Raw genomic sequence first — 26,155 nt, forward strand, 5'->3', positions numbered from 1 at the left:
GCCCTTCCCCTTCTTTCCTCCCTTATTCCCCACTCACTTTCCCTCAGGTCACTATCAGTTTGTTCCTTGTTCCCATGCCTCTGGTTCTATTTTTTTCATTTGTTTGTTTGTTCATTAGGTTGCTATTGTAGGCGAGATCATATGGTCTTTGTCTTTTACCTCCTAGCTTATTTCATTTAGCATAATACTGTCTAGTTCCATCCATGCTGTCTCAAAGGATAGGGGTTCCTTCTTTCTGCTATGTAGTATTCCATTGTGTAAATGTACCACGGTTTTTTGAACCACTCATTTACTGATGGGCACTTGGGCTGTTTCTAGCCCTTGGCTATTATAAATACTGCTGCTATGAACATAGGGCTACACGTAAGTGTTTTGAACTGGTGTTTCAGAATTCTTAGAGTATATGGAATCATGAGGTCAAAAACCATTTCCATTTTTAGTTTTTTGAGGAAATTCCATACCATTTCCCACAGTGGCTACACCAGTCTGCATTCCCACCAACAGTGTATTAGCATTCCCTTTCCTCCGCATCCTTGACAGAAGTTGTTTGTTGATTTGTTAATCATGGCCATTGTGACCTGTGTGAGGTGGTATCTCATTGTGTATTTTCTTTATTTCTCTTTTGGATAATTCATTATTGATGTATGAAAATTCAACTGATGTAAAACAAATTCCATTTCTTAGATAAAGTAATTTACTCATCCTCAATATTCCAATAAATAGAAATTCCTTAAATGTTTTACTGTCTTATGTACATTTTCTCCTTTTCTGTCTGTGTGTTACTATTGTCACCAAATTTATAATTCTTATGAAATACTTTTAAGAAAAGCATTAAGAAATTTTGAGATGGCAGTACTTTCTTCATTGGTAGGTATCAAACTTTAAACATTTAATTGTTGCTTGAATGCCATCATAAATATAGAACAATAAAGCCCAGAAGAGGCCTGGCTGGTGTGGCTCAGTGGATTGAGCACTGTCCTGCAAACCGAGAGGTTACTGGTTCAATTCCCAGTCAGGACACATGCCTGGGTTGCAGGCCAGGACCCTGATTGGGGGCATGTTGGAGGCCACCAATCAAGTATCTCTTGCACATGGTGTTTCCCTTCCTCTCCTTCTCCTTCCCCTCCCTTCTCTTTAAAAATAAATAAATAAAATCTTTTAGAAAAAAGGCCAGAAGAAAAATCTATAGCCTGTCTATACCAAGGTAGGTTACACAAAGACAGATGGGAAAGTAAAAACTGAATAAATATTAAGATATATGCATTAAAAGATATTTCAGTACAAATGAGGGGTTTTTTTTTAACTATACTGTTTTGTAAAGTATTTTTTGCCAAGTAAAATCTTGGCTTTTCTCCACAATGTTCCAAAGAAAACAAGCCAGCTATACTTACAAAATATTATTGCATTTTGATTCCAGTAGTACTAAAAGTTAACAAAACAGTTTTTCTCATCTTTCATTTGAAGTGTCATTAATAAATAGTGTAAATTAATTTAAATTGCTTAAACAAAACTTAAAGAGCAATTAATTTATTAGTATCTTTATTCAGTCATTTGACTAATAATATATTATGAGAGCCTACAATATGCTAACCACACTGCATTAAGCAGTAAGAATATAGAAGTTAACAGGAAAGCAAAGACATACAACATTTTTTAAAAAGACTTCTCACAGCATCTGCAGAATTACTTTAAGACACACACGTATCATTGCCCTGAATTAAATGTACCACCTATTGAAAAAATCTCCTAAAAAAAAGAAATATTCTCTTACACACGTGCTGGAACCTATAAACATTTTATACATTATTTTGCCATTTTTCCTACAATAAGCCTGCCTCTTTGAGATGGTGTAACTTTCTCAGTTTTCATAGATTTAAATTAGGATTCCATTGATACTATCTTAGCATCAGTATTTTCTAAAGGTCACACTGTAATAATTTAGCCATTTTCCCACTATTTCAAGCAGTTAATTATCTACATATATGTTGTCTGTTTCCTGAAAGTCAGTTATGACTACTTAATTCCCGATCAATAATCCTCTTCCATCAGGGGTACTTTTGTGCCATCTCCTTACTGTTGCTCACGATTTAATATTTGAGGAATGTATTTAATTTTCATTTTAAGTGAAACAAAATACACATCAGAAGGAATGTAAAAAAAGTCATGAATTCATTTCAAAGTGATTTAGGGTTATCTCCTATTTTGAATTATGGAGGATAATCAAAAGTTGATTGTAGTAAATTATAGCCCTAGTGTACTAAATGACACTTCTCCAAAAGTGTAGTCAGAAATCAGTCATGTACTTAGAGTGTCTACTTCTATGTTTTTCTTATGTATGCATAATTTGACATTTTGTCATAAGAGCAGCTAATTTTTACCTAAGAGAAATATTTCAGAACACCTCACCCAATAGCTTACAACAATCCACAAACTAGCTTCTTAACCCCTTCCCTCCCCAAATTAGAAACTCCACCGGCGTACTTAAGTGAATGTGAGAAAAGAAAGCAATTCTCTCGGTTACTAGCCACAGAATCCAACTCTGATGTTATTTAAGGATATCAAAACAGAATCCAAGGCAGAGCAGAAGATCCCAGATTCAGAAAACAACAATCAGAAAAGATGAGTTTATTCAACCTCAATGCAGTTTCTCTTTCTGTATCTCTTCATTGTAGCTTCAGTCTCATTGCAGAAGGAATTCATAATCATTCTCAATTGCTTCTATCTCTGAGCAATCAGCTTTATTGGTAACAGCCCCATCTTCCCCTGATGGCGCTGTTACTTAGATCTAGACACAGGAGAGTCAGTGTGAGCTAGAAGCCCTCCCAATCTGTGCTCCTACTTGGACCAGCAAGTTGTTTTTGTTGTTGTTGTTTTGGGTTTTTTTAAAGAGGCAAATGCAATTTAATTAAGATTAAATTTAAGGATGGGGGTGTTTTTTTCCCCAACAAATTGTGCAGGAAAGTTGTACATCCACATGCAAAATATAAAGAATCTAAACACAAACTTTATATCTTTCATAAAATTAATACATGGATTGTAGACCTAACTGTAAAATCCAAAACTATAAACCTCTGAGAAGATAACATAGGAAAATATCTAGGTGACTTTGGCTCTGGTGATGATAAATTCACACATTTTTAGATACAACATTTTATATACAACACCAAAAATGTGATATATGAAAGAAAAAATTAGACTTCATTAAAATGAAAACCTTCTTCTCTGAAAAATGACAATGTCAAGAGAATAAAACGACAAGCCACAGAGTAGGAGAAAGCATTTTTAAAAGATGCATCCAATAAAGAACTGTTAAACAAAATATATACAGAACACTTAAAACTCAGTAAGAAAACAAGCAACCTAATAAAAAATGGGCCAAAAGCCTTAACATAGGGGTGTAAAACTCATTTTTACTGGGGGCCACATCAGCCTCACGGTTGCCTTAAAGGGGCCAAAATAATTTTAGGACTGTACAAATGTAACTACTCCTTAACTGTTAAGAAGTTGAAATTACATTCAGCTTCTTGAAGGCAACCATGATTTAATACTATCAAATCATTACTATCTAGTTCACAGGCTATCTTAAATTTAAAGTTATTTCTAGCAATTAGATGGCCAAGAACACAAAATATGAAATAAATTACCTTGACTCAAAGTCAAATGTATATGCATATCTACCCTGGACAAACCTTCCTAAATTAGGTACAGTGAAAAAGCACAACTTGAATGGAAGCCACTGATCAGTTATGTGACTTCCTCTGGTAAATAACTTACTCTTCCTGGACCAGTTTCAACATATGCTAAGTAAGAATAAAAATACCACATTTTCTTTTTGCTTCACAAGATTATATTATGAGTACTACTAAATAATGTATAAGTACCTCATATATTGTAAAGCATCACATAAATTAGGGTTGTTACCTTATGATTGCTGGTATCTTTAAATATATATGCTGTATGGAAAAAGCTTACAACATAATTTTTAATTGCATATGTAATTCAATAATTTAAAATTAAAAATATAAAACAGAGTTAACACCTTATAGAAACTCCTCTGGACGCATTGAATGTACTTCCACAATTGGGAGTGGTAAGCTCAAGAGAGTGAGATGAGGAATGATGAGGAGTCACAGCAGAGGAAAGGGGACTTGTATTCCTCACACACACACACAAAAAACGTAGAATTTAATTGCTTAGGTAGAACTTTGGTGGTTATGTAAGCTAAAGCTATGAGAGTGCTCTAGAATCTTACACATAATAAACATTCTACGAATGTGGGTGGAATAAATGAATTTTATATATGAGTAAATCAAAGTCTTCAGGGTGACTAAGCAAGGTACATGATAGAACTAGAACCAAGATGAAGACCAAGACAGGAGAATTCAAAACCAGAATTCTCTCCATGCTGCTCTCTTTTGATACTGCCATATCACCTCTCATTGCATAAAGAAACAGCCGTAATGACTGGGCACCAGAGCCTTTCCTTTCATTAAGTTAGAGTTTCAAACTGTAGTAACAGCATCTCTTTTAGTTACTATGAAGAGTTGACACTTACAGAGATAAAGCTAGGTTCAGAATTTTAGGTGAACATAAGGTTCAATGTGACAGCAAGATTAGACTCCCAGAAAAGCCTTGATTTCTGTCACTGGGCAGAAGCAATGAAATTAAGCTGAAGGATCTGCCCACAGGAAAAGAACCAAAAGAAAAGGTGAACACTTCTATGCAATGATATATGTGTCTCTGTTTGACAATGCCCTATGTTCAGGCTGTTTGGTTCTGAACTATTTTTAATATATGTGGATATACCAATATATAAAATAGGAATTGTATATATTTTTTAGAAAATAATAGATATGACAATAAAGTGCATTGTTGCTAAATGTTTCTCCCACAATTAGTACTACTATCTGCATTCATCTAAGAGGAGATAATATAAGCTGTTTCCCTTTCAGCCAACATGCACTAGTGCAGAAGACCATCAGTGCTCTCAGCAATGAGCACCCACTGTTCAACCCAGTCTAGTATGTTTTGCAGCCCACAGGGTTATGCCTTTGGAGCTTCACTGTGTGCCATTTATTTACTGCCTGACAACCTGTCTTGACCCATACACCTGTACAACTAATAATCCCAGATCTGCCATAAAATATTTAAAAACCATAGATTTTTGTAAATTAATAAATTCTTAGAAATGATTGATAAGAAGTTATAGACTAATAAATAGTATAGTACTTCAAAATTTGTAGACTTAAATTATATATTTGAAAAAATATACAGTTGACCCTTGAATAATATGAGGTTTGAGATGCTGACTCTTGGGTAGTAGAATATTCACATGTATATTTTGTGTGTATGTTTTGACTCTCCCAAAATTTAACTGTAGTTATTCCTTGGTATCCCCTGGGGATTGGTTCCAGGAGCCCATGGATGCTAAAACCCACTGTTGTTCAAGTCACTTATACAAAAAGCTATAAAAAATACATTCTGTAGTCCTCCTGACTCCCAGGATTCCCAACTACACATGGAAAATACTGTGTTCAATCCACAGTTGGTTGAATCCATGCATGCAAAAACCAGGATATAGGAGCCAACTGTATATTTATTGAAAAAAAAGTGAGCATAAGTGGACCTCTGCAATTCAAACTCATATTTTCAAGAGTCCACTGTACTAAAAATATATGAGATAAGCATGAAGTGCAACAAGTTAGAAGACAACACAATTAACAAAAACAGAGTAAAAAGAAGAAATAAAATAACTTACAGTAAGAGCAGATATTAAAAGTAGTAGAAAACAAAGAAAAAGAGAGATAAAGCCAAAAATTGATCCAAATTTCTGAAAATCTTCATAAAGAAAAATATAAAAAAATAATATTAAGAATGAGAAGAGAATTTTACTGTGGATTCAGCAGAAATGAAAAACTTATGAGATAGTTTCATAAACAGTAGAATTTATTACTCAGCAAAGTTGAAGATGTAAGTACCATACAACTAGCAATTCAATTGTAGCACAAGCTCCAGAAAGACTCACACATCCATTTCAAACATGTTCAGAATTTAGTCCTCCAGAAAGAATAAAGAGATCTAGGTGGCTCTGCGACAAAGCATGTTCTCTATCTGGTGACAGCTACATTGAACTAGAGTTGATGTGTCAGTAGCAAGGAAATTAGCCAAAATTCTGGAACAATAGTGCCTATGCTTATCATGGATCAGTATTCATTTGGTTTCCCAAGAGCTTGGACACGCCAGGAGGACAGAGGGCTGCTACACACTGGGAGGAGGAACTTTCATGACAGCTACTGTCTGCGCCTCCTCCTCAGCGTGCTCAGAGGTAGCAAGGTAAGACAAGGCAGCAGCCACCACACTACTGTGACTTAGGCTAAGGAACCGGGTAGGCACACTTCTTGAGGATTTTCATTCCAGGGATGTAGCTATGGATCCACTTTTACACCTAACAGCAGAAATGCAGAATCCTGTTTGCAAAAGTTGTCCCTTACTCCCTATAATTTTACTGGGTAAGAAATTACTATTCAGCTATGTTTTGGTGAAGCAAAAAGGCACAATAGATCATTATTATGGGACATTCTAAGAGTAAATTTTTGAATCTGTATCTCCTCTCTTTGATGATAAAACTTAAGTTGTTTTTGCAAGGCTCTGAAATTCTTCTCTCAGTCACCACTTCATATTGTGAAACAACACTCAGAATACACCAAACTCTTATGCTGCAGAAAATTCTGTGAAAGGTGGAATATTCTCTTCTTGTATGTGAGACTGAAGAATCCAAATGGTTTTATAAATTTCTACCAGACACAATATCATCTCTTCAACTAGTAGACATTTTTCCTCACAATGTGGGTGTTAACCCCTAACTATAAAGGCCTTATGTTAGAGAGCAACTGCTGTTAGCCCTTAGCAGATGATTCCTGCCGTCACATTTTTATAGATTTTATTTCCTTGGATTTTGTGCTAGGTGAATATTTATTTACTTTCTAATCTCAAAATTACCTAGAGATAAATATAAGTTGAAATATGTCTGTTTTGTCTTCTGTATTTAAAATTTGCTATTATTCAAAATAGAAACTGAAGCTTAGATCCATGAAACAAACTGACAGTAGCCAGGGCAGAGCAGGGCATGGGGTGGAGGCAGTGGATGTGCAAAACGGGATAAAAGATGGTGAAGGTATTAACCAAAGAAAATTTGTACACAACTCATGAACACAATGTTGGGTCAATGTTGCGAGGGGAGACAGTGGGGCTGGCTGGAGGTGAGGAAAGGGAGAAAAAGTGGAAACAACTGTAACAGCATAAATAAAAATAAACAAAAATTTTAAAGTAAATAAGAAAAATAGGTTTAGCATTAAAATAATAAAAAATAACATTTGCTGTTATAAACTCATATTTTCTTTGTACTTCCTGTTTAATAAACAGCTCTGTTATTGGGTTTATAGATGCAAATTCAATTCCTCAGCTAGAAACACAATAACCATGTAGCATATAAAATTCTGACAAATAAGGCCATAAAGTTTTAAAATGATCTTTAAGATAAGAATTTTTTCTCAAAAATAGCTTAAGGGAAATAACTTTCATAGTTCTAAATCTTAGAGCATCATAAAGTAATAAATTCAGTTTGATACATTCTACATATGTGTAGATTTTTATAATTTCATTTGTTAGTTTGGAAGGTCTCCTGAACAAGAAATTTTTAGGCAAGGCTAAATCTTGATGGAAATATTATAGGTAGAATTTAAGCATTAAATGAATGATTCATTTAATGACCTTGCAAGTCACTTTCATCACCGAGTCTCTACCTTTAGATTTATCGTGAAAAAATAGTGGACAATTAACTTAAGGACCATATAACCTAATTTGACCTATGAATTTAGAAGAGTTGTTCATACAAATACAGCTTTTTTCAGAGACCCTATTAAAATATCATCATAAAGTTAATGAACAATAAGACTTTACCAAAAAAATGTTAAGTTTAATTTGTCTCACCACCAGCATGTTTATAGTCACTCATATGCACAGGTAAAATGCAATATCCTGTTCTGAGGTGGTCATCCACTTAAAAAACCTTGACAGACTAAGTCATTCAGTTAGCTGCAGCAAATCCACTTTTTGTTATTGAGGACAAATCCTTTGGCAGTTAACTGCAGGTGACTGGGAGCCAAGCCTCCAGTTCTTCGTCTGATTCCGAAGGTGTGGTAAGTCTTTGATGCTCCTTCATGAGCACACTATTTTTAAATCTACCTCACAATCACTATGTAACTTGTACATCTGTAAGAATAAACTGTGTTATCTGGGACAGGATCAATTGTCTCTCAAATTTTTATTGTTATATGTTTTCACCTGACTAAACTTGAGTTGTTACTACTGGAGAATCACTGAGTTTCTGAACCAAGCAATTAGTCCAGGATAAAAGATTTCAAACTTTAAAAAACAATTAATTTACTCTTCCTTTCACCCACAGGTCTACCCACGGATAGCGCCGGCATTTTGGCACTACCTGCGGGTAGAAGTGAGTAGCGGGTACTTCAACTTTCCCACCTTTACTCCTTGCTCCCTCCTGGTGTGGTCTGATCCGATGTGTGCATTTTGCTCAAGATGCAGCCGCCATTCTGTGCAAACATGCTCTTACACCACCACCATTCCTCAGAGTGGGATCAGAAATCCAAATCACCAAAAATACAATGCAGTTCATATAAGATTAACCATCTTAAATTTCCAAATCAAGATCATTATCATATGCATCCTAATGATAACTAAATGATAAATTATGGAAAACCATGCTTACACTTCCTTTTAATCTATACTTTTTGATATTCTGGGCATAATTTCTCAGCTTAACTTTGGAAAGTCTCTAGGAAAAAGTAGAATAACTCTGCTTCATTTCCATTTTCTTCTTTTCTGTCCCCAGGAACATGAGCAGCTCACCTATTCCTCCACAAGGTCCAAGGCCCCCAGTGTCATCATCACAGGTCTCAAGCCAGCCACCAAGTACATATTTCATATCCGAGTGAGGACTACAACAGGATACAGTGGCTACAGTCAGAAGTTTGAATTTGAAACAGGAGATGAAAGTAAGTGTTCACACAAGGACACAAAGCAAGGTGTTAATTTAGTGCCATTCCAATAGTTACAAATCCAATGTCCCAAATTTTTAGTAATCTTATCAAACAGGATTCTATTCATACAGTCATATTAGTTAACAATTTAGTGTTATCATTAAACATTTCCATGAAATGCCTTGCATTATCACAATTGTAATATAGCCCAAATATGTCTCTTTATGCAGAATTCATCATTTACACTATAACATAGAGTCTCAGTGGGTGGTGCTAGCCTAATTGTTCACCAGTGTTGGCATCATAATATGATACTAATGAAATCTGGAAGAGAATAAGGCCATGAACAAATGACTTTAGCAGTTAGTTCAAAATTATGCAGCTTTGACTTATTATCTCAGTTACATCAATAAAAACAGTGGTCAGGAGACAGATTCCACTGAAATGCACATTATAAGTTTGAATATAGGTGCATAAGCTTACTCAAATTAATTAGAAATTCAAATTAATTAGTAACTGAAATTAATTTCATAGTCTGAACACATTGAAAACCAAACTGGGAGATGAAGGGAGTGAGGTATTTCAACATCATGTAATTGAAGCCTTGAAATGTCATATTCATTCTTCATTCTAAACACAGCTCTACCATTGAATTTTTTTTTTAGATTTCTGATTCATCTTACTGCTCTCTTTGTAAGGATAGCATGGGTGGCTCTTGCAATGTTCCTGATTAGAAAATGTCTAAATACCTAATCATAATAAAATCATATTTCCACCATTGATAAAATACCTATAATCCTATAAGAATTCAAGAATAGAAAATTTATTATAAAACTCTTTATGAATAATGGCAATAATAGGCAATATTTATTGAGCTTCTAATAAATACCAGAAATGATGTTAAGTATTACATGTATTGTCTCATTTAAACCTTTCATCATTCAATGAGACAACTATTATTTTCCTAATTTTACTTGTGAGAAAACAAAAGCCTACAGAAGTTGGGCCATTTGTGTAGATCCATGCAGCTGGTGAGAAGCTAAGCTAAAATTTGAAGGCTGTTTTCTGTACTATGAGCTATTCTGTTATCTTGCCAAGTCTTTTCACTTGCATTATTAATAAGGCTAATGATAAAACCACTAAGTAGGCCACAGTTTTTGTCTAGTTTGTCACTCCCTCAAAGTGATAGAACAGATGTTTTGTTATTTTTATGCTGATGAATAATATTGATCCATAAGAAATTTTTTGTCAAGACTTGGGCTAGGTGCAAAGGCAAGGAAGCAGCTCCAGGAAAGCTTGCTCCAGGGAGAAGTCACATTATTGTCCTGTCAAGGATCTGTTTACTTATTGCATCCCTGAACTTCAGTTCTCTTACTTTATTTATTTTTTACGTTTTTTAAAATATTTTATTTCTTCATTTTTAGAGAGGGAAGGGAGGGAGAAAGAGAGAGAGAGAAAAACATCAATGTGCAGTTGCTGGGGTCCGTGGCCTGCAATCCAGGCATGTGCCCTGACTGGGAATCGAACCTGCGATGCTTTGATTTGCAGTCCACGCTCAATCCACTGAGCTATGCCAGCCAGGGCCCACATATGAAGAAATTCACCTACCTTCTGAAAAATATGACATTTTGAGTATTACTTCGTTTTAGAAATGCAGTCTCAGGAAAACTTGTAGGGCTAAATCTAAGTAAGTCATTTGTGTTCATCTGAGACTTCTGGACAAGGCAATCTAGTCTAATAAAAAAATAATAAGTTCTGATCTAAATATAAAAAAAATTTGATTTGGTTTTAACTCTAAATCTCAATTATGCTCAGATGTTATATATAAAAGATATTTTGAAATTCCTTAGCAGAAAAGTCCCATATTCACCAGTGACCCAGTGCAATATCTATTCATTTGGCAGAAAATTCAGAGGACTCTTAATACATGCCATACTTGACTGAGGTTCTGGGGATAACAACAATAATAAGAGCTATTACCTTCACATTATTTATAGTCCAGATTTGTGGGAGGAACATGAAAATTTGAGTTAAAAATGCAATATTGAATTATGTGTACTACCATAGAGATATATAAAAGGAGCTGTGAGAGAACAGAGAAGGGGCCCTGGTTCAGCACAAACAATTTCTGGAAGATGAGAAATCAAGGTTCATTATTGAAATGGGAGTAGTAAACGAATAGCAAAAGCACTCAGGCCTGAAACAGCATGAAAAATTAAAGAACAACAAATAATCTGGTGTGGTTACAGGGAGGAGATATGGAAGGTAAAATGGTAGGAGCTAAAGGTGGAGAGTTATAGAGTCCCAAATAAACATGCTCTTCCAGCCATGTTAGGGGAAATTGGGTTATGAATACATTGAGGAGCCATAAGAGGATTTTAAATAGGGAGTAATGTGACCAATAACAGATGTAAGATTACATGGAGCAATTTACACAAATTATCATTTTAATTCTGACAAGATTATATCTATTTTTAGAAACAAGTGGCTTTACCAAAATATGATAACCAATCAGTGGAGGTGCAGGATTACAACCTCATAACTATCTGATAATGTCAGCAGCGGGCTGTAGAAACCACATAGTAAAAGCCATGTTCTGAATTACTGATTAGTTAATGCCATGAAAGTGACTTTTATTAGACCCTGGAAGAGACAAAGTGAGAAGAATCTGAAAAATGTTTGCCTAAACTTGGAGTTTGGGTACATAGAATGGCTCCCAAGTCAATTTATAGCCTAAGGGAAAGTCATTTAAAGGATCATTTTTTATCTGGTTAGCTTTAAATTGCATTTTCAAAGTATGCTGTTTATATCCAGAAGAGAATTTCAATGAATAATGTCATAGTAGGATACAGATAGGTTTACTATAAATTCAGGAATATAATGATATGAATCCCAATCTACAGCATCAATCTTTTTCTCTCCATACCCTCTAGCTCATCTTTAAATTTTTGTAGCTTTTGTTTTTCAAGTAGTGCCTAAACTATTATAATGTAAACTTTATTATTATGTTTTCTCATCTGTATTCTGTCTAATTAACTAACTTTATATATATGCATAGAGATGGGGTATGAGTTAGGGAGATTAGGTACTCTCTCATTTAATGACCTGCTTCAAATTTTTATTTGTTTATTTTTATTCATTTTCCCTTTTTTATTTTATTTTTTTAATTGTTGTTCAACTACAGTTGTCCCCATTTTCCTCCCACTACTCTCCCCTACCCCCACCTCCCATACTCAATCCTACCTTTCCCTCCTTTGACTTTGTCCATGGGTCCTTTATACATATTCCTTAACAACACTTCCCCTTATTTCCCCCATTGTCCCTCTCCCCCTCCCCTCTGGTTCCTGTCAGTTTGTTCTTTATTTCATTGTCTGTGGTTATAATTCGCCTGCTTTTTTTTGTTGATTAGGTTCCACTTATAAGTGAGATCATATGGTATTTGTCTTCCATCATTTAAGTAGTTTACAATTTAATTCTCTTAGCCATACCTATGCTCCTTGTTTCAACTTTCAATTTGGTAATAACAAATAAAAAAATAATATAAAATATGAAATAATTTATTTTCAAAATTATAATGTTCTTAACTACTTGTGTTCTACAAACCTAGTGACATGAATAACAATCATGGTGACCTCTCTTCCTCTTTCAGATCACTGATTGGAATTTTTTCCAGAGTCAGAATATGCTAGGAGAAACTGGCTAACAAATGTAAAGGTTACTAATTATGGCCGTTAACATTATTAAAAGAGCCACTTTAATTTGAGCTAATGGTTTCCTTTCTCCCTGTGTCTATAGAACACCCTCATTTTGTAAGTATACATGGAGATAGATATAGGTAGATAGATACACAGGTAGGTAGATAGATAGATGAGCAATAGATAGACAAATACATAGATATATAGGTAGATATTCACTTATATATAGTCACAAAAGACTTTCTTTTTGTGTTTTAATGCTGTTATTTCATTTTTCCACTGAGTTCACACTGCCCTTGTGTATAGCTAAATATCGTGTTCACTAACAGCATTCCTTCAGTGCTTATTAAGTACTGGCCTTTTTATTAGGTACTGTTATCGATTCCCTCACCTTCTTAGAATAAATTTATCAAAATTACTGTAAACTACAGAATCAGTAGTAAGAGAATAAGAATATGTAAGTATTCTAAATGGATCTTCTTGAAAGACAGATGGAAGATATGTGGTAGTTAGAAGCTTCCTAATTTTCTCAGAATTAAAATAAAATGCTACAAAGTATCAAACACACACATACATATACACACACATTAAATGCAAGTCTTTTCAGCCTATATGGATGAAACAACAAGAAATTTTACTGGCCTCATATCTGTTATTTATGTTCTTATTTTCTGTAGAAAATGTACTTCTTTTCAATGAAGAAAGAGATGAGAATTAAAATAAAAAATTTATCTACATAACCAATAATAACATCCATACCCTTATAAAATGCTTAAAAATATATTTGATTTAATTTTTAATAATTTATTGAAATTATACCCAACATTTAAAAAATAATACAAATAACTTAAAAATAAGGAAGTTAAACATTTGTTCTTACTTAAAATACCACCAGATTTATCTAATTGCAAATGTATTTTAGAATAAGAGAAAATAATTTTATGTGTGCATTTTGAAAACCAAAATAAAATATATCCTGTTAAATTGTAGACAACGTGAACATTTTACTTAAATACTAGAAAAGAACTTGTGAAGCTATCAAAGGAAAGGAGAATATACAGCTTAAAGACAATTTTTTAAAGAAGACTGGAATTTTACACATAATAATTAGAAATTTACCTCTTCCATTGCCTAATGATTATACAAATGGCCCTGGAAAAAATATGTTACCAGCATATAAGCAATGCCTTCCTTTTCTCTAAAAAGATTAACCACACCTTAAATTTTAACATGTAAATTTAGGTTTTCACCTATGGGCTACATAAAGCATTTCAGAGCACAAAAGCCACATCTGTCACCATTTTAAAATGTATTATTTGCCCTGGGGGTGTGGCTCAGTGGATTGAGTGCCCACCTGCAAACCAAAGGATTGCCAGTTCACTTCCCATTCAGGGCACATGCCTGGGTTATAGGTCCAGTCTCCAGTAGGGGGCACATGAGAGGCAGCCACACATTTATGTTTTTCTCCCTCTCTTTCTCCCTCCCTTCCTCTTTTTAAAACAAGTAAAATCTTTTAAAAATGGTTTTTAAAATAAATAGATAGATAAAATATATTATTGGCTAAAAGTAGTAACTGTGGACTGTATTTATATCATGTAAAGTAAATAACCACACAAAAATCATCATGATCAATGTTAAGTAACCAAACTGTTAATTATTGAATCACAATATTTTAAAATAGAACCTTATGCCATGTCTTACACATTTATATTAAAAAAGTTATATAGATATAAATGAATGAATTTAATCACTTATTTTAAAAACATTCATAATACTTAGCTATTTTTAGTATAGTTTCACATTTAAGCAATTTGATTAATTTTAACAATTGATAGATGGGAAATAACCCTGAAAATTAATGAGCAAAATTGTTTCTGTAGTTCCTCTTCCCGAATCTATCCTTTATGTCTCCATTTGACTAATTTTCTTATACCCTACTTTGTACACTTAAAAACTCCAAATCATTGGTTTATTTCTACTGAATAAAATGTGAATTTCTCAACAAATATGCAAGTCTTCCTTTAGTCTAATCCAAATTAACTTCATTCTTATCTTACTTTTCTCTAGTTAGCATTTACTCTGGGAAAATATATGGATGCTTTATAGAAAAAAATATATTCTTAATCTTTACTTCTAAGATTCTTTTATGACTTCCAACTGGTATATTCAGAAGCCTGTCCCAACCCAAACGGTTAGTCTGGCTCACACGCTGCCCTTCCTGAAGTGATTGACCAGTCCAGTGAGAGATCATCACTCTTTCCTCAGACTTTCTGTAGCATTTTATTGTTCAAGGCCTTAGTTTTTTACTAAATAGTTAGCTTTCTGAGGTCAAAAACTATATCCTATTTATCTTTGTGTCTCAAAAGATTTCTTGTACATAATTAGTTTTTAATGAGCATTTAATTAAATAAATGTAGAACATATAATTTTCAAAAGGTTTAAATATGAAGAAATAGCATGTTTCCTACCAGTCTAAAAAGTAATAAAGAAATATTTTCATTTGCCACAGATAAGCAATGTTGCTTGCTTTGTTTTGGGTAACAAGTTGTAACTAGCTAGGTTCATGTAGAAACATGACATATGCAATTTTAATTACAAATTAAGTGTTAATTCTAAAATTTGGGTGTATTTTAGGTTTAATGACTAGTTTGTTGTTAATGTATTTTCCTTCTTAAACTTTTTTTTTAAATATCAATTATGTTTGACCCAGCCTATTGATTGAAAGGCACACAATCTGCTTTCAATTAATTAGGATGAAATTACCTAAGTCCTTATTAACAGCAGCCAAAAAATTGGGGATGATTATTAAAGGTGAAGCATGAATCTGAAAGAGGTCCAGCTGACCCCAGTAGAGTAATAAAAAATTAATCATACAGGAGGCAGATTTCATATTTATGAGTCTACCTAGATGAGGATGAATTTCAAAAATAAAACTTTAATTTGAAATAATCTCCAATCAATAGCACACTTTCAATGTTGGTATCCAAAGCCATCTAAATGCAAACATCAATAGGAAAGAATTTTCTAGAAGTTAAATTGTTTGAACACAAATTAGCCTACTTTATGAGCTAATGAAGGTCCCTTATAATAAGAATTTGTACTTGGTTGGATACTTATTCAACATGTCAGAAAGAAAAAATCCTTGCTTTTGTTTAGGAGGTCATAATAGAAATTTAATATAATTTCTAACATTGAAATTTCATAATAACAGATATTTGTTGAATTCTCATTATGATTCAAGCTCTGCTCTTTATGGCTATAAGGTACTTTACTTTTGAAATGGGTACTATTACCATGCCCATTCTATGGATCGAAAAGCTAAAGCACAAAGATGTTTAGAAACTTACCAATTTTTCACAACTAGTAAGTGCTGAAATGGAATATTATGGCATTAGGCCCTTTTCATACTAATGCTCAAAGCCAGGACTGAGTTTCCTTTCTAACCATTCATTGTTTTTACTTTTCTTATTCACCGTGGTCATTACTTCTAATTTTCTACATGATCAATTTTTATTCTTACCTCCAATTCATTACCCTCCCATAACAAATTATGTTTCTTCTTAAAACAATGGGTGTTCAAATATACACACAAATTTTTAGAAGACTATAATTATTTGTAAATCACCATATGTCATGCTCAGAAATCTATGTGTGTTTTAATGCAGATTTCTGGATTAATGCACATACAGTAAACTAAATATAACTCTAAAGGGGCAAAATCATGCAGTTAATCTGGTTGCTTTACATGTGCAGGAAGTTGACGAAGAGTAACTATTTGCAAAGATAATGGAAGTCTACCTTTTCTGCATTGACAAGAAAAAAATATTTTGCTACAATTTTGCCTTTATCAAATAAATATTTAAATGATGGCAACCAGGCTTGTGTACTGTAAGACAGATTGAAGGCCTTAATATGAAAAATATTAAAGATCATAGCTTTGCTAAATGAGCTGGAAAGAAAATCAATAACTATTAATAGGTATTTAGACTTATAAAATGTGCACCTAAGTGTACAGTGTATAATTTGGCTCATATCTAACAGGAAACTAACAAACAGCAGTGTCAGTGGGATCTATTTCTTAAAACAGAATATGTTTACTTAATGTCAGTTACATACAGCAACATATACAAAAATATGATTTCTTTGGATATAAGCCATTATCACTTAATTGGAGGTTTGGGGGGCAATTATTTTCTGTGATCAGGACTACTTCTTATTTATTTTTATACCTCCTATATTGCTTTCATGTGTCTGACAAAGGGAAGGCATTCAATGAATATTAACGCATTAATGTGGTACAGTAAATATTCAATGAATATATGTCTGTTGTTTCCAACAAATTACATGTATGTTATTATTCTACCTACATATTTCAGTACCTTTCTTTTATTTGTTTATTTTGTACACATATTAATAACAATATGCTGAACACTGGTCAAAAGGTACAAAGATTCAGTTATGGTGACTACAGTTAATACTGTGTTGTATACTTGAAATTTGCTATGAAAGTAGATCTCAAATGTTTGCACCACACTCATACACACACAATAACAATGTGAGGTTATGGATATGTTCATTTGTTTGAGTGTGGTAATCATTTCACCATGTATATTAATATCAAAACATGATGTTGTATACCACAAATATAAATATTTATTATTTGTCAATAGTATATAACTCAGTAAAGCTGGAGAAAAAGAAACAAAGATAATAAATTATGTTCTTTGTCCTCAAGAAACTCACCACTAAACAACACTAGGCAGTCTTATAAGAATTCCTTATTTATGTCATTCTCAAAGTCTAATTTTAAATTAACCCGATTTGAGATGAGATGGATTTTTTTATCAGTCATCATATAAATTGCCTGAATTTTTCTATCAAGGCCTTTGACTTTACAACCTTGAATACTTTTAGAGGACAGAAGTGTTTTTTAGACATTTCAATTGCTCCAAATTGCTTCAAATTCTATAGTTTTCACTATAGAATTTAGTGAAAACTATATTCTCTTTACCCATAATAGTGCTTGAAGATTTAGAGCTGCTCTTAAGACTACACAAATCACCTTTATTGACTTATAACTTAAAGAGGCTTTTTTCTTCTTTAATTTTTTTATTGTTGTTCAATTACAGTTGTCCCCATTATTCCCCCATTGATCTCCCCAACCCTACCAACTCCCCTCTCCAACATTCAATCCTCCCCCCTATTGTCCTTGTCTATGGAACTGTATATATGTCCCTTGACTTGACCCTGCCCCTTCTTTCCTCCATTATCACCCTCCTCTCTTCCCTCTGGTCACCATCAGTGTGTTCTTTGTTTCCATGTCTCTGGTTCTATTTTGCCCACTTGTTTGTTTTCTTGATTAGATTCCACTTATAGTTGAGATCATATGGTATTTGTCTTTTACATCCTGGCATATTTCACTCAGCATAAGGCTCTCTAGTTCCATCCATGCTGTCATGAAAGGTAGGAGTACCTTCTTTCTTACTGCTGCATAGTATTCCATTGTGTAAATATACCAGTTTTTGTTATCCACTGATTTACTAATGGACATTTAGACTGTTTCCAGCACTTGGCTATTATAAATAATCCTGCTGTGAACATAAAGATGCTAGCTTTTTTGAAGTGGTGTTTCGGTATTCTTAGGGTATAATCCCAACAATGAAATTGCTGGGTCAAAAGGCAGTTCCGTTTTTAGTTTTCTGAGGAAATTCCATACTGTTTTCCACAGTGGCTGCACCAGTCTGCATTCCCACCAACAGTGCACTAGGGTTCTCTTTTCTCCACAACCTTGCCAGCACTTGTTTGTTGATTTGGTTATGATGGCCATTCTGACCTATGTAAAGTGGTATCTCATGTGGTTTTAACTGGCATCTCTCTGATGGCTAGTGATGGTGAGCATCTTTTCATATGTTTCTAGGCCCTCTGTATGTCCTGCTTTAGAGAAGTGTCTGTTCAGGTCCTTTGCCCATTTTTTAATTGGATTGTTTGTCTTCCTGGTGTGTGGAGTCATATGAGTTCTTTATATAGTTTGGAGATCAAACCCTTGTCCAAGGTATCATTCGCAAATATATTTTCCCATACAGTTAGCTCTCTTTTCATTTTGCTGATGTTTTGTTTAGCTATGCCGAAGCTTTTTAGTTTGATGTAGTCCCATTTATTTATTCTTTCCTTTACATCCCTCACTCTAGGGGACATATCAGTGCAAATATTGCTGTGTGGAATATCTGAAATTTTCCTGCCTATGTTCTCCTCTAGGACGTTTCTGGTGTTATGACTTATATTTAAGTCTTGTATCCATCTGGAGTTTATTTTTGTGTATGGTTTAAGTTGGTGCTCTGGGTTTTTTTCTTTTCTTTTTTCTTTTCTTTCTTTTTTTTTTTTTTTTGCATGTAGCTGTCCAGATCTCCCAACATCATTTGTTGAAGGGGCTATTTTTACTTTATTTTATGCTCCTGACCCCTTTGTCAAATATTAATTGACCATAGAGGCACAGATTATTTCTGGGCTCTCTATTTTGTTCCATTGATCTATGTGTCTCTTCTTATTACCAGTGCCAAACTGTTGATTACAGTGGCCTTGTAATATAGTTTGATATCAGGTATTTTGATCCCTCCTACTTTGTTCTCCTTTCTCAAAATTGCTGAGGCTATTTGGGGTCGTTTATGGTTCCATATACATTTTTTATATGTTTGTTCTGTATCTGTGAAATATGTCATTGATATTTTAATAAGGATTGCATTGAATCTATAAATTGCTTTGGGTAGTATGGACATTTTGATGTTAATTCTTCCAATCCATGAACACAGTATATCCTTCCATTTATTTGTGTCTTTCTTAATTTCTTTCTTCAGTGTTGTGTAGATTTCTGAATATAAGTCTTTTACCTCCTTAGTTAGGTTTATTCCTAGGTACTTCATTTTCTTGTTGCTATATCAAATGGAATTTTTTTCCTGGTTGCTGTTTCTGATATTTCATTGTTGGTGTACAAAAATGCCTTTGATTTCCAAATATTTACTTTGATTCCTGCTGTTTTGCCAAATTCACTTATTTGGTTGTATAGTGTTTTAGGGTTTTCTTTGTATACTATCATGTCATCTGCAAACAATGATGTTTGTACTTCCTCACTTCTAATTTGGATGCCTTTTATTTTTTTTTCTTATCTGGTTGCTGTGGCTAGGACTTTTAATACTATGTTGAATAGAAATGGTAAAAGTAGACACCCCTGTCTTGCTCCTGATCTTAGGGGAAAAGCTTTTAGTATTAGGGTGTTGAGTGTGATGTTGACTGTAGGTTTCACATATATTGCCTTTATTATGTTGAGATATGCTCCCTCTACTCCCACTTTGCTGAGTATATGTATCATAAATGGGTACTATCCTTTATCAAATGCTTTTTCAGTGCCTATTGATATAATCATGTGATTTTTGTATTTCCTTTTGTTTACCCGATATATTATGTTTATTGATTTGCAAATATTGTACCATCCTTGCATCCTGGGATTAACCCCACTTGATAATGGTATATGATCTTTTTAATGCATTGCTGGATGATGTCTGCCAATATTTTGTTGAGGATTTTAGTATCTATGTTCATCAGTGACATTGGCCTGTACTTTTATTTCTTTGTTATGTCTTTATCTATTTTTCAGACTAGGATAATGCTGGCTTCATAAAAAGAGTTTGGGAGTCTTCCCTTTTCTTGGATTTTTGGAATAGTTTGAGAAGGCTAGGGGTTATCTCTTCCTTAAATATTTTGTAAAATTCTCCTCTGAAACCATCCAGTCCTAGGGCTTTTGTGTCTTAGGAGTTTGTTTGTTTTTTTTAATTACTGCTTCAGTTTCACCATCTGTTATTGGTCTTGGCAGGCTTTCTGCTTCTTCTTCATTCAGTTTTGTAAAATTACATGTTTCTAGAAATTTGTCCATTTCACCCAAGTTTTCAAATTTTTTGGCATATAGTTTTTTATAGTAATTTCTTATAATCCTTTGTACTTCCATGGTATTAGATTTAACTTCTCTTTTACTTATGATGTCATTTATTTGGTTCCTCTCCCTTTTTTTCTTGATGAGTCTGGCTAAAGGCTTATGAATTTTGTTTTCTTTTCAAAAAAACCAAGTCCTGAATTTATTGGTCCTTTGTTCTTTTAGTCTCTATGTCATTTTACTCTGCTGTGATCTTGATTATTTCCTTCCTTCTACTCTGGGCTTTGTTGTTACTCCTCCACTTCTTATAGATGTAGGGTTAGGTTGTTCATTTAAAATAATTCTATCTGTTTTAGGTAGACCTGTATGGCTATTAACTTCCCTCTTAGGACTGCCTTCACTTTGTTCCATTGGTTTTAGACTGTTGTGTGTTCATTTTCATTTATTTCCAGAAACTTTTTAATTTCTTCCTTGATCTCATTGTTAACCTTGATCTCCTTGATCTTCCTTGATCTCATGTTATTAATTATTTAATAACATGTTATTCAGTCTCCACGAATTTGACAGTTTGGGGTTTTTTCCTTGAGGGTGGTTTTAACTTTCAAGCTATTGTGGTCTGAGAAAATGCTTGATACGATTTCAATTTTCTTCAATTTGCTGAGGCTTGCTTTGAATTCTATCATTTGCTCTATCTTTGAAAATGTTCCATGTCTATTTGAAAAGAATGTGTATTTTGCAACTTTGGGGTGAAAGTCTCTGTATATATCAGTTAAACCCACTTGATCTAGTGCATCATTCAGTGCCAAAATATCCTTAGTGATTCTTTGTTTGGAAGATATATCCATTGTTGACAGTGGAGTGTTAAGATCCCCTACTATAAATGTGTTGCTGTCTATATCTTTCTTGAAGTCTTCCAAGATTTTCCTTATACATTTGTGTGTTCTTATGTTGGGTGCATATATGTTTACAACATTTATGTCTTCTTGCTGGATTCTACGCTTGAATATTATGAAGTACCCTTCTGTGTGTCTTTTTATGGCCTCTGTTTTGAAATTTATTTTTTTCTGATATGAGTATTGTAACCCTGGCTTTTTTTTCCTGTCCATTTGCTCAGAATATTTTTTCCAAACCTTCACTTTCAGTCTGTGTAGGTCTTTTGTTCTCAGGTGGGTCTCTTGTAGGCAGCATATGTGCAGGTTATATTTTCTTTTTTTTTTAAAGATTTTATTTATTTATTTTTGGAGAGGGAAGGGAGGGAGAGAGAGAGAGACAGAGACAGAGAAACATCAATGTGCAGTTGCTGGGGGCTGTGGCCTGCAACCCAGGCATGTGCCCTGACTGGGAATCAAACCTGCGATGCTTTGGTTCGCAGCCCGTGCTCAATCCACTGAGCTATACCAGCCAGGACATGGTTATATTTTCTTATCCTCTTAGCTGCTCTATGCCTTTGATTGGAGCATTTAATCCATTTATATTTGTTTATTATTTACAGGTAATTATTCATTGCCATTTTTCCACTTTGTACCTGTATCCTCTCTTTCTCACTCTTTTTTCTTCATCATATTAAAGCATTCCCTTTAGCATGTCACAATACTGGTTTGGTGGAGGTGTATTATTTTAGGCTTCCTTTATTGGGAAAATTCCTTATTTCACCTTCTATTTTAAATGTAAGCCTTGCTGGCTAGAGTAGTCTTAGATGCAAACCTTTCCTTTTCATTACTTGGAATATTTCTTGCCATTCCCTTCTGGCTTGTAGTGTTTCTGTTGAGAAATGAGCTGCCAGCCTTATCGGAGCCCCATTGTATGTCACTCTCTGTTTCTCTCTTGCTGCCCTTAAGATTCTCTCTTTGTCTTTGAATTTTGCCATTTTTTTATGATGTGTCTTGGAGTGGGCCTTTTTGGGTCCCTCTTGTTTGGAACCCTCTGTGCTTCCTGGATTTGAGTGACTTTTTCTCTCATTAAATTAGGGAAGTTTTCCACCATTCCTTTTTCAAATAGGTTTTCTATCCCTCTTGTTCCTCCTTCTTGTTCTCTTGTTCCTGTGCTCCTCCCTTGCTCCTCTTGTTCTCCTTCTGGTATCCTTATTATATGGATAATATTATGTTTCATGTTGTCCTGCAGTTCCCTTAACCCATCTTCATTCTTTTTGTATTTCTTCCTTTTCTTGTGCTTCCTGGGAATTTTTCTCTACCTTGTCCTCCAGCTCACTGATTCAATCCTATGCTTCACCTAGTCTGCTTTTAATTCCTTCTACTGTGTTCTTCAATTCAGAAATTGTTGTCTTTACTTCTCCCTGGCTTTTATTGATAGTTTCTTTGTCCTTTTCCATACTCATATAGTTCACAAGCTGATATAGTTCACAGTAAGTTCCTTATAGTTTCCCTGTAGTTCTTTGTAATCCTCACTATGTTCACTCAGCTTCCTTATAACCATTGTTTTACACTCATGTCTGATTGTTTACTTGTCTCTACTTAATTTAACATCCCTGGGCATCCTCCTTTCCTTTCATTTGGGGGTTGTTTCTTTGTCTCCCCATTTAAGGGGAGACCTTTCTTGTTCCTTTCTGCTTCTCAAGTTGTCTCCCTGTCTTTGTGGTTTGAACTTCTATGGAAGGAGACCTGTGGGATTCAGTGGTACAGTCTCCTTGATCTCCTGAACTTCATGCTCTTGGGATTCCCTTTAAGCTCTTTATGTTGGCTCTCTAGATGTAATTCATTTTGATTGTTGTTCATTCATTCTTTGGTGGGTCCTTCCCTCCAACTGGTCGATTGAGGGTCTCTCTATACACCATGCCTTATATGCTGTTGTGCATGTGTTGCCCTAACAACAACACAGCCCAGGAAACAAATCCATGCCTGCAAAAATATTTCCCACCCACAATCCCACTATCAACAGCCACTTAACCAGTATTAATAAGGATGTAAAGAGATTAAGAATATGATAAGGAAGGAGAAGTGAATATGAGATGATTAACTGAAATAAAAATGATTTTGAGAGGGTAGGGGGAGCACTAATAAGAGTAGGGAATTGGAGCAATGCAAAGAGAAAAAGTAAAATTTACATCATAAATAAAAAAAGGAATCAAGAAGACAGAGTGGGGTAAGAAAAGGGAAGCCTATAGTATTAAGTTTAAATAGAAAATAAGAAAATAATGTGTGAGAGAGAGAGAGAAAGAAAAAATAAATAACTTTTAAAATAGGAAACATATTGGATAAAAAGATTCACCACAGAACTCTCAGCAACAAATGAGCCAAGATTAATATAGATGGGATGAGAATGAGATGGGAAAGAAAAGAAAGAAAAGCTTAAGCGATGTCTAGAAGAAAGGGAAGTTATTTTTGAGATGATAGAGGGAGAGGGAATACTAAAAGGAATGAAAACTAGGCTAAGACAGGGAAAATTAAATTTGAAATTAAAAACAGAAAGGTCAGGATAAAATAAAAAATAGCATAGAAAAAAAAACAGGCTAGACAGGGAAAGTTAAAATTTTAAATGAAAAAAAGCATGGGCAGGATGGAGGAAGAATAGAGCCGGAGTAGAGAATGTTAAAATTTCAGATTTGAAATACAAGAATAGAGATCTAGAGATAAAGTTGAAAATGCAACAACAGGTACCCTATCCACAGCCAACAAGCAAAGATCGCTAAAGGTGGAGAGAGAACGTAAGTATTTTAAGAGCAGGAAAAAGAATGTGAGATGACTATTGACAGGAAAATTGGTTTTGAGAGGGGGGACAGACCAGAAATGGGAAGAAGGAAGAATGGAAACAAGTTGTAGCAAGAGAGAAAATAAAATTTAAAATGAAAGTAATAAAAGGAAATAAGAATGTAAAATGGAGTGAAAGAAGGATCAAAATATGGTAATTGAAATAAACCATAATATAAAATCTAGTGACTAAAGGTGGACAAATTTGAAGGACAAGAAATGAATGTTAAAAAGCTATGGAAGTGTAAGGCTTTTGTTCTGAAGTCTATTTTGTCTGATATAAGTATTACTACCCCAGCTATTTTTTCCAGATTTAAATATAAGTCATGATAGCATAAAAGTCCTAGAGGAGAACATTGGTAGGAATACCTCAGATATTCCATGCAGCAGTATTTCCACCCATATGTCCCCTAGAGCAAAGGACATAAAGGAAAGAATAGACAAATGGTACCTCATCAAAATAAAAAGTTTCTGCCTAGGTAAAGAAAACAGCATTAATATGAAGAGAGAACCAACCACATGGGAAAACATACTTGCCAATGATACCTTGGACAAGGATTTGGTCTCCAAAATATATAAAGAACTCACATGACTCCACTCCAGGAAGATAAACAACCCAATTTAAAAAAATGGGCAAAGGACCTGAACAGACACTTCTCCAAGGAAGGATATACAAAGGGCCCAGAGACATATGAAAAGATGCTCAGCATCACTAGTCATCAGAGAGATGCAAATTAAAACCACAATGAAATACCACTTCACACTGGTGAGAATGGCCATCATAAACAAATCAACAAACAAGTGTTGGAGAAACAAGAGGTTGTGGAGAAAAGGGAACCCTAGTGCATTGTAGGTGGGATTGTAAACTGGTGCAGCTACTGTGGAAAACAGTATGGAATTTCCTCAGAAAACTAAAATGGGAACTGCCTTTTGACCTGGAAATTCCACTGCTGGGATTATACCCTAAGAATCCTGAAACACCAATCCAAAAGAACCTATGCACCCCAATGTTCATAGCAGCACAATATACAATAGCCAAGTGTTGGAAGCAATGTTAAGTGCCTATCAATAAATGAATGGATCAAAAAACTGTGGTACATTTACACAATGGAATACTACACAGCAGATAGAATGAAGAAACTCCTACCCTTTGTGACAGCACGGATGGAACTGGAGAACATTATGCTAAGTGAAATAAGCCAGGTGGTGAGGGATAGATACCATATGATCTCACCTGGAGGTGGAACCTAATCAACAAAACAAACAAGCAAGCAAAATATAACCAGAGACATTGAAATTAAGAACAATCTGACAGTAACCAGAGAGAACTGGGTAGGGGAATAATAGGAGGAAATGTTCCATCAAGGAACATGTATAAAGGATATATGCACAAAGCCAAAGTGGGTAGGTTCAAAGGTGGGAGGCAGGGATACTGGGGTGGGAGGTCATGATGGGGTAAAATTGGAAACTGTACTTGAACAACAATAGAAATACATACATACATACATATATACATACATAAAAGCAAGCTATGCAGGAAAGAAAATATTGCAAATCAAGAAGAAGATCATGATGGATTTCTTCTCATTAGCATCTAGTATTTACCACTGCTTTTTTCTTTCTGGATCTGCCTCTGGTGATGTCAGATGGTGTTCTAGTCTGGCCTTAGGCAGCCTGTTGGAGACTTTCAGAGATCTACCACCTGGGCTGACTCCTTTAGTTGTCAATCTTGTCATTCTGCACTCAGCAGTCAGGCTTAATCGTCACAGGGCAAAG

The 26,155-nt window shown here is 34.4% G+C and overlaps 1 protein-coding gene across 1 annotated transcript in view; it reads left to right on the forward strand.

Annotated features, from left to right (window-relative positions):
- LOC123826934 (ephrin type-A receptor 6) overlaps positions 1-26,155 on the forward strand; it is a 912,013-nt gene that overhangs the window by 580,727 nt on the left and 305,131 nt on the right. The window contains exon 7 of the mRNA XM_045851150.1: positions 8,912-9,074. Coding sequence (XP_045707106.1) covers positions 8,912-9,074 — 163 coding nt within the window. The remainder of the gene's footprint in view (positions 1-8,911; positions 9,075-26,155) is intronic.

The sequence above is a fragment of the Phyllostomus hastatus genome, unplaced genomic scaffold (genome assembly GCF_019186645.2).
Source record: "Phyllostomus hastatus isolate PE091 unplaced genomic scaffold, TTU_PhHast_1.1 phas_contig_86, whole genome shotgun sequence".
Taxonomy (NCBI): domain Eukaryota; kingdom Metazoa; phylum Chordata; class Mammalia; order Chiroptera; family Phyllostomidae; genus Phyllostomus; species Phyllostomus hastatus.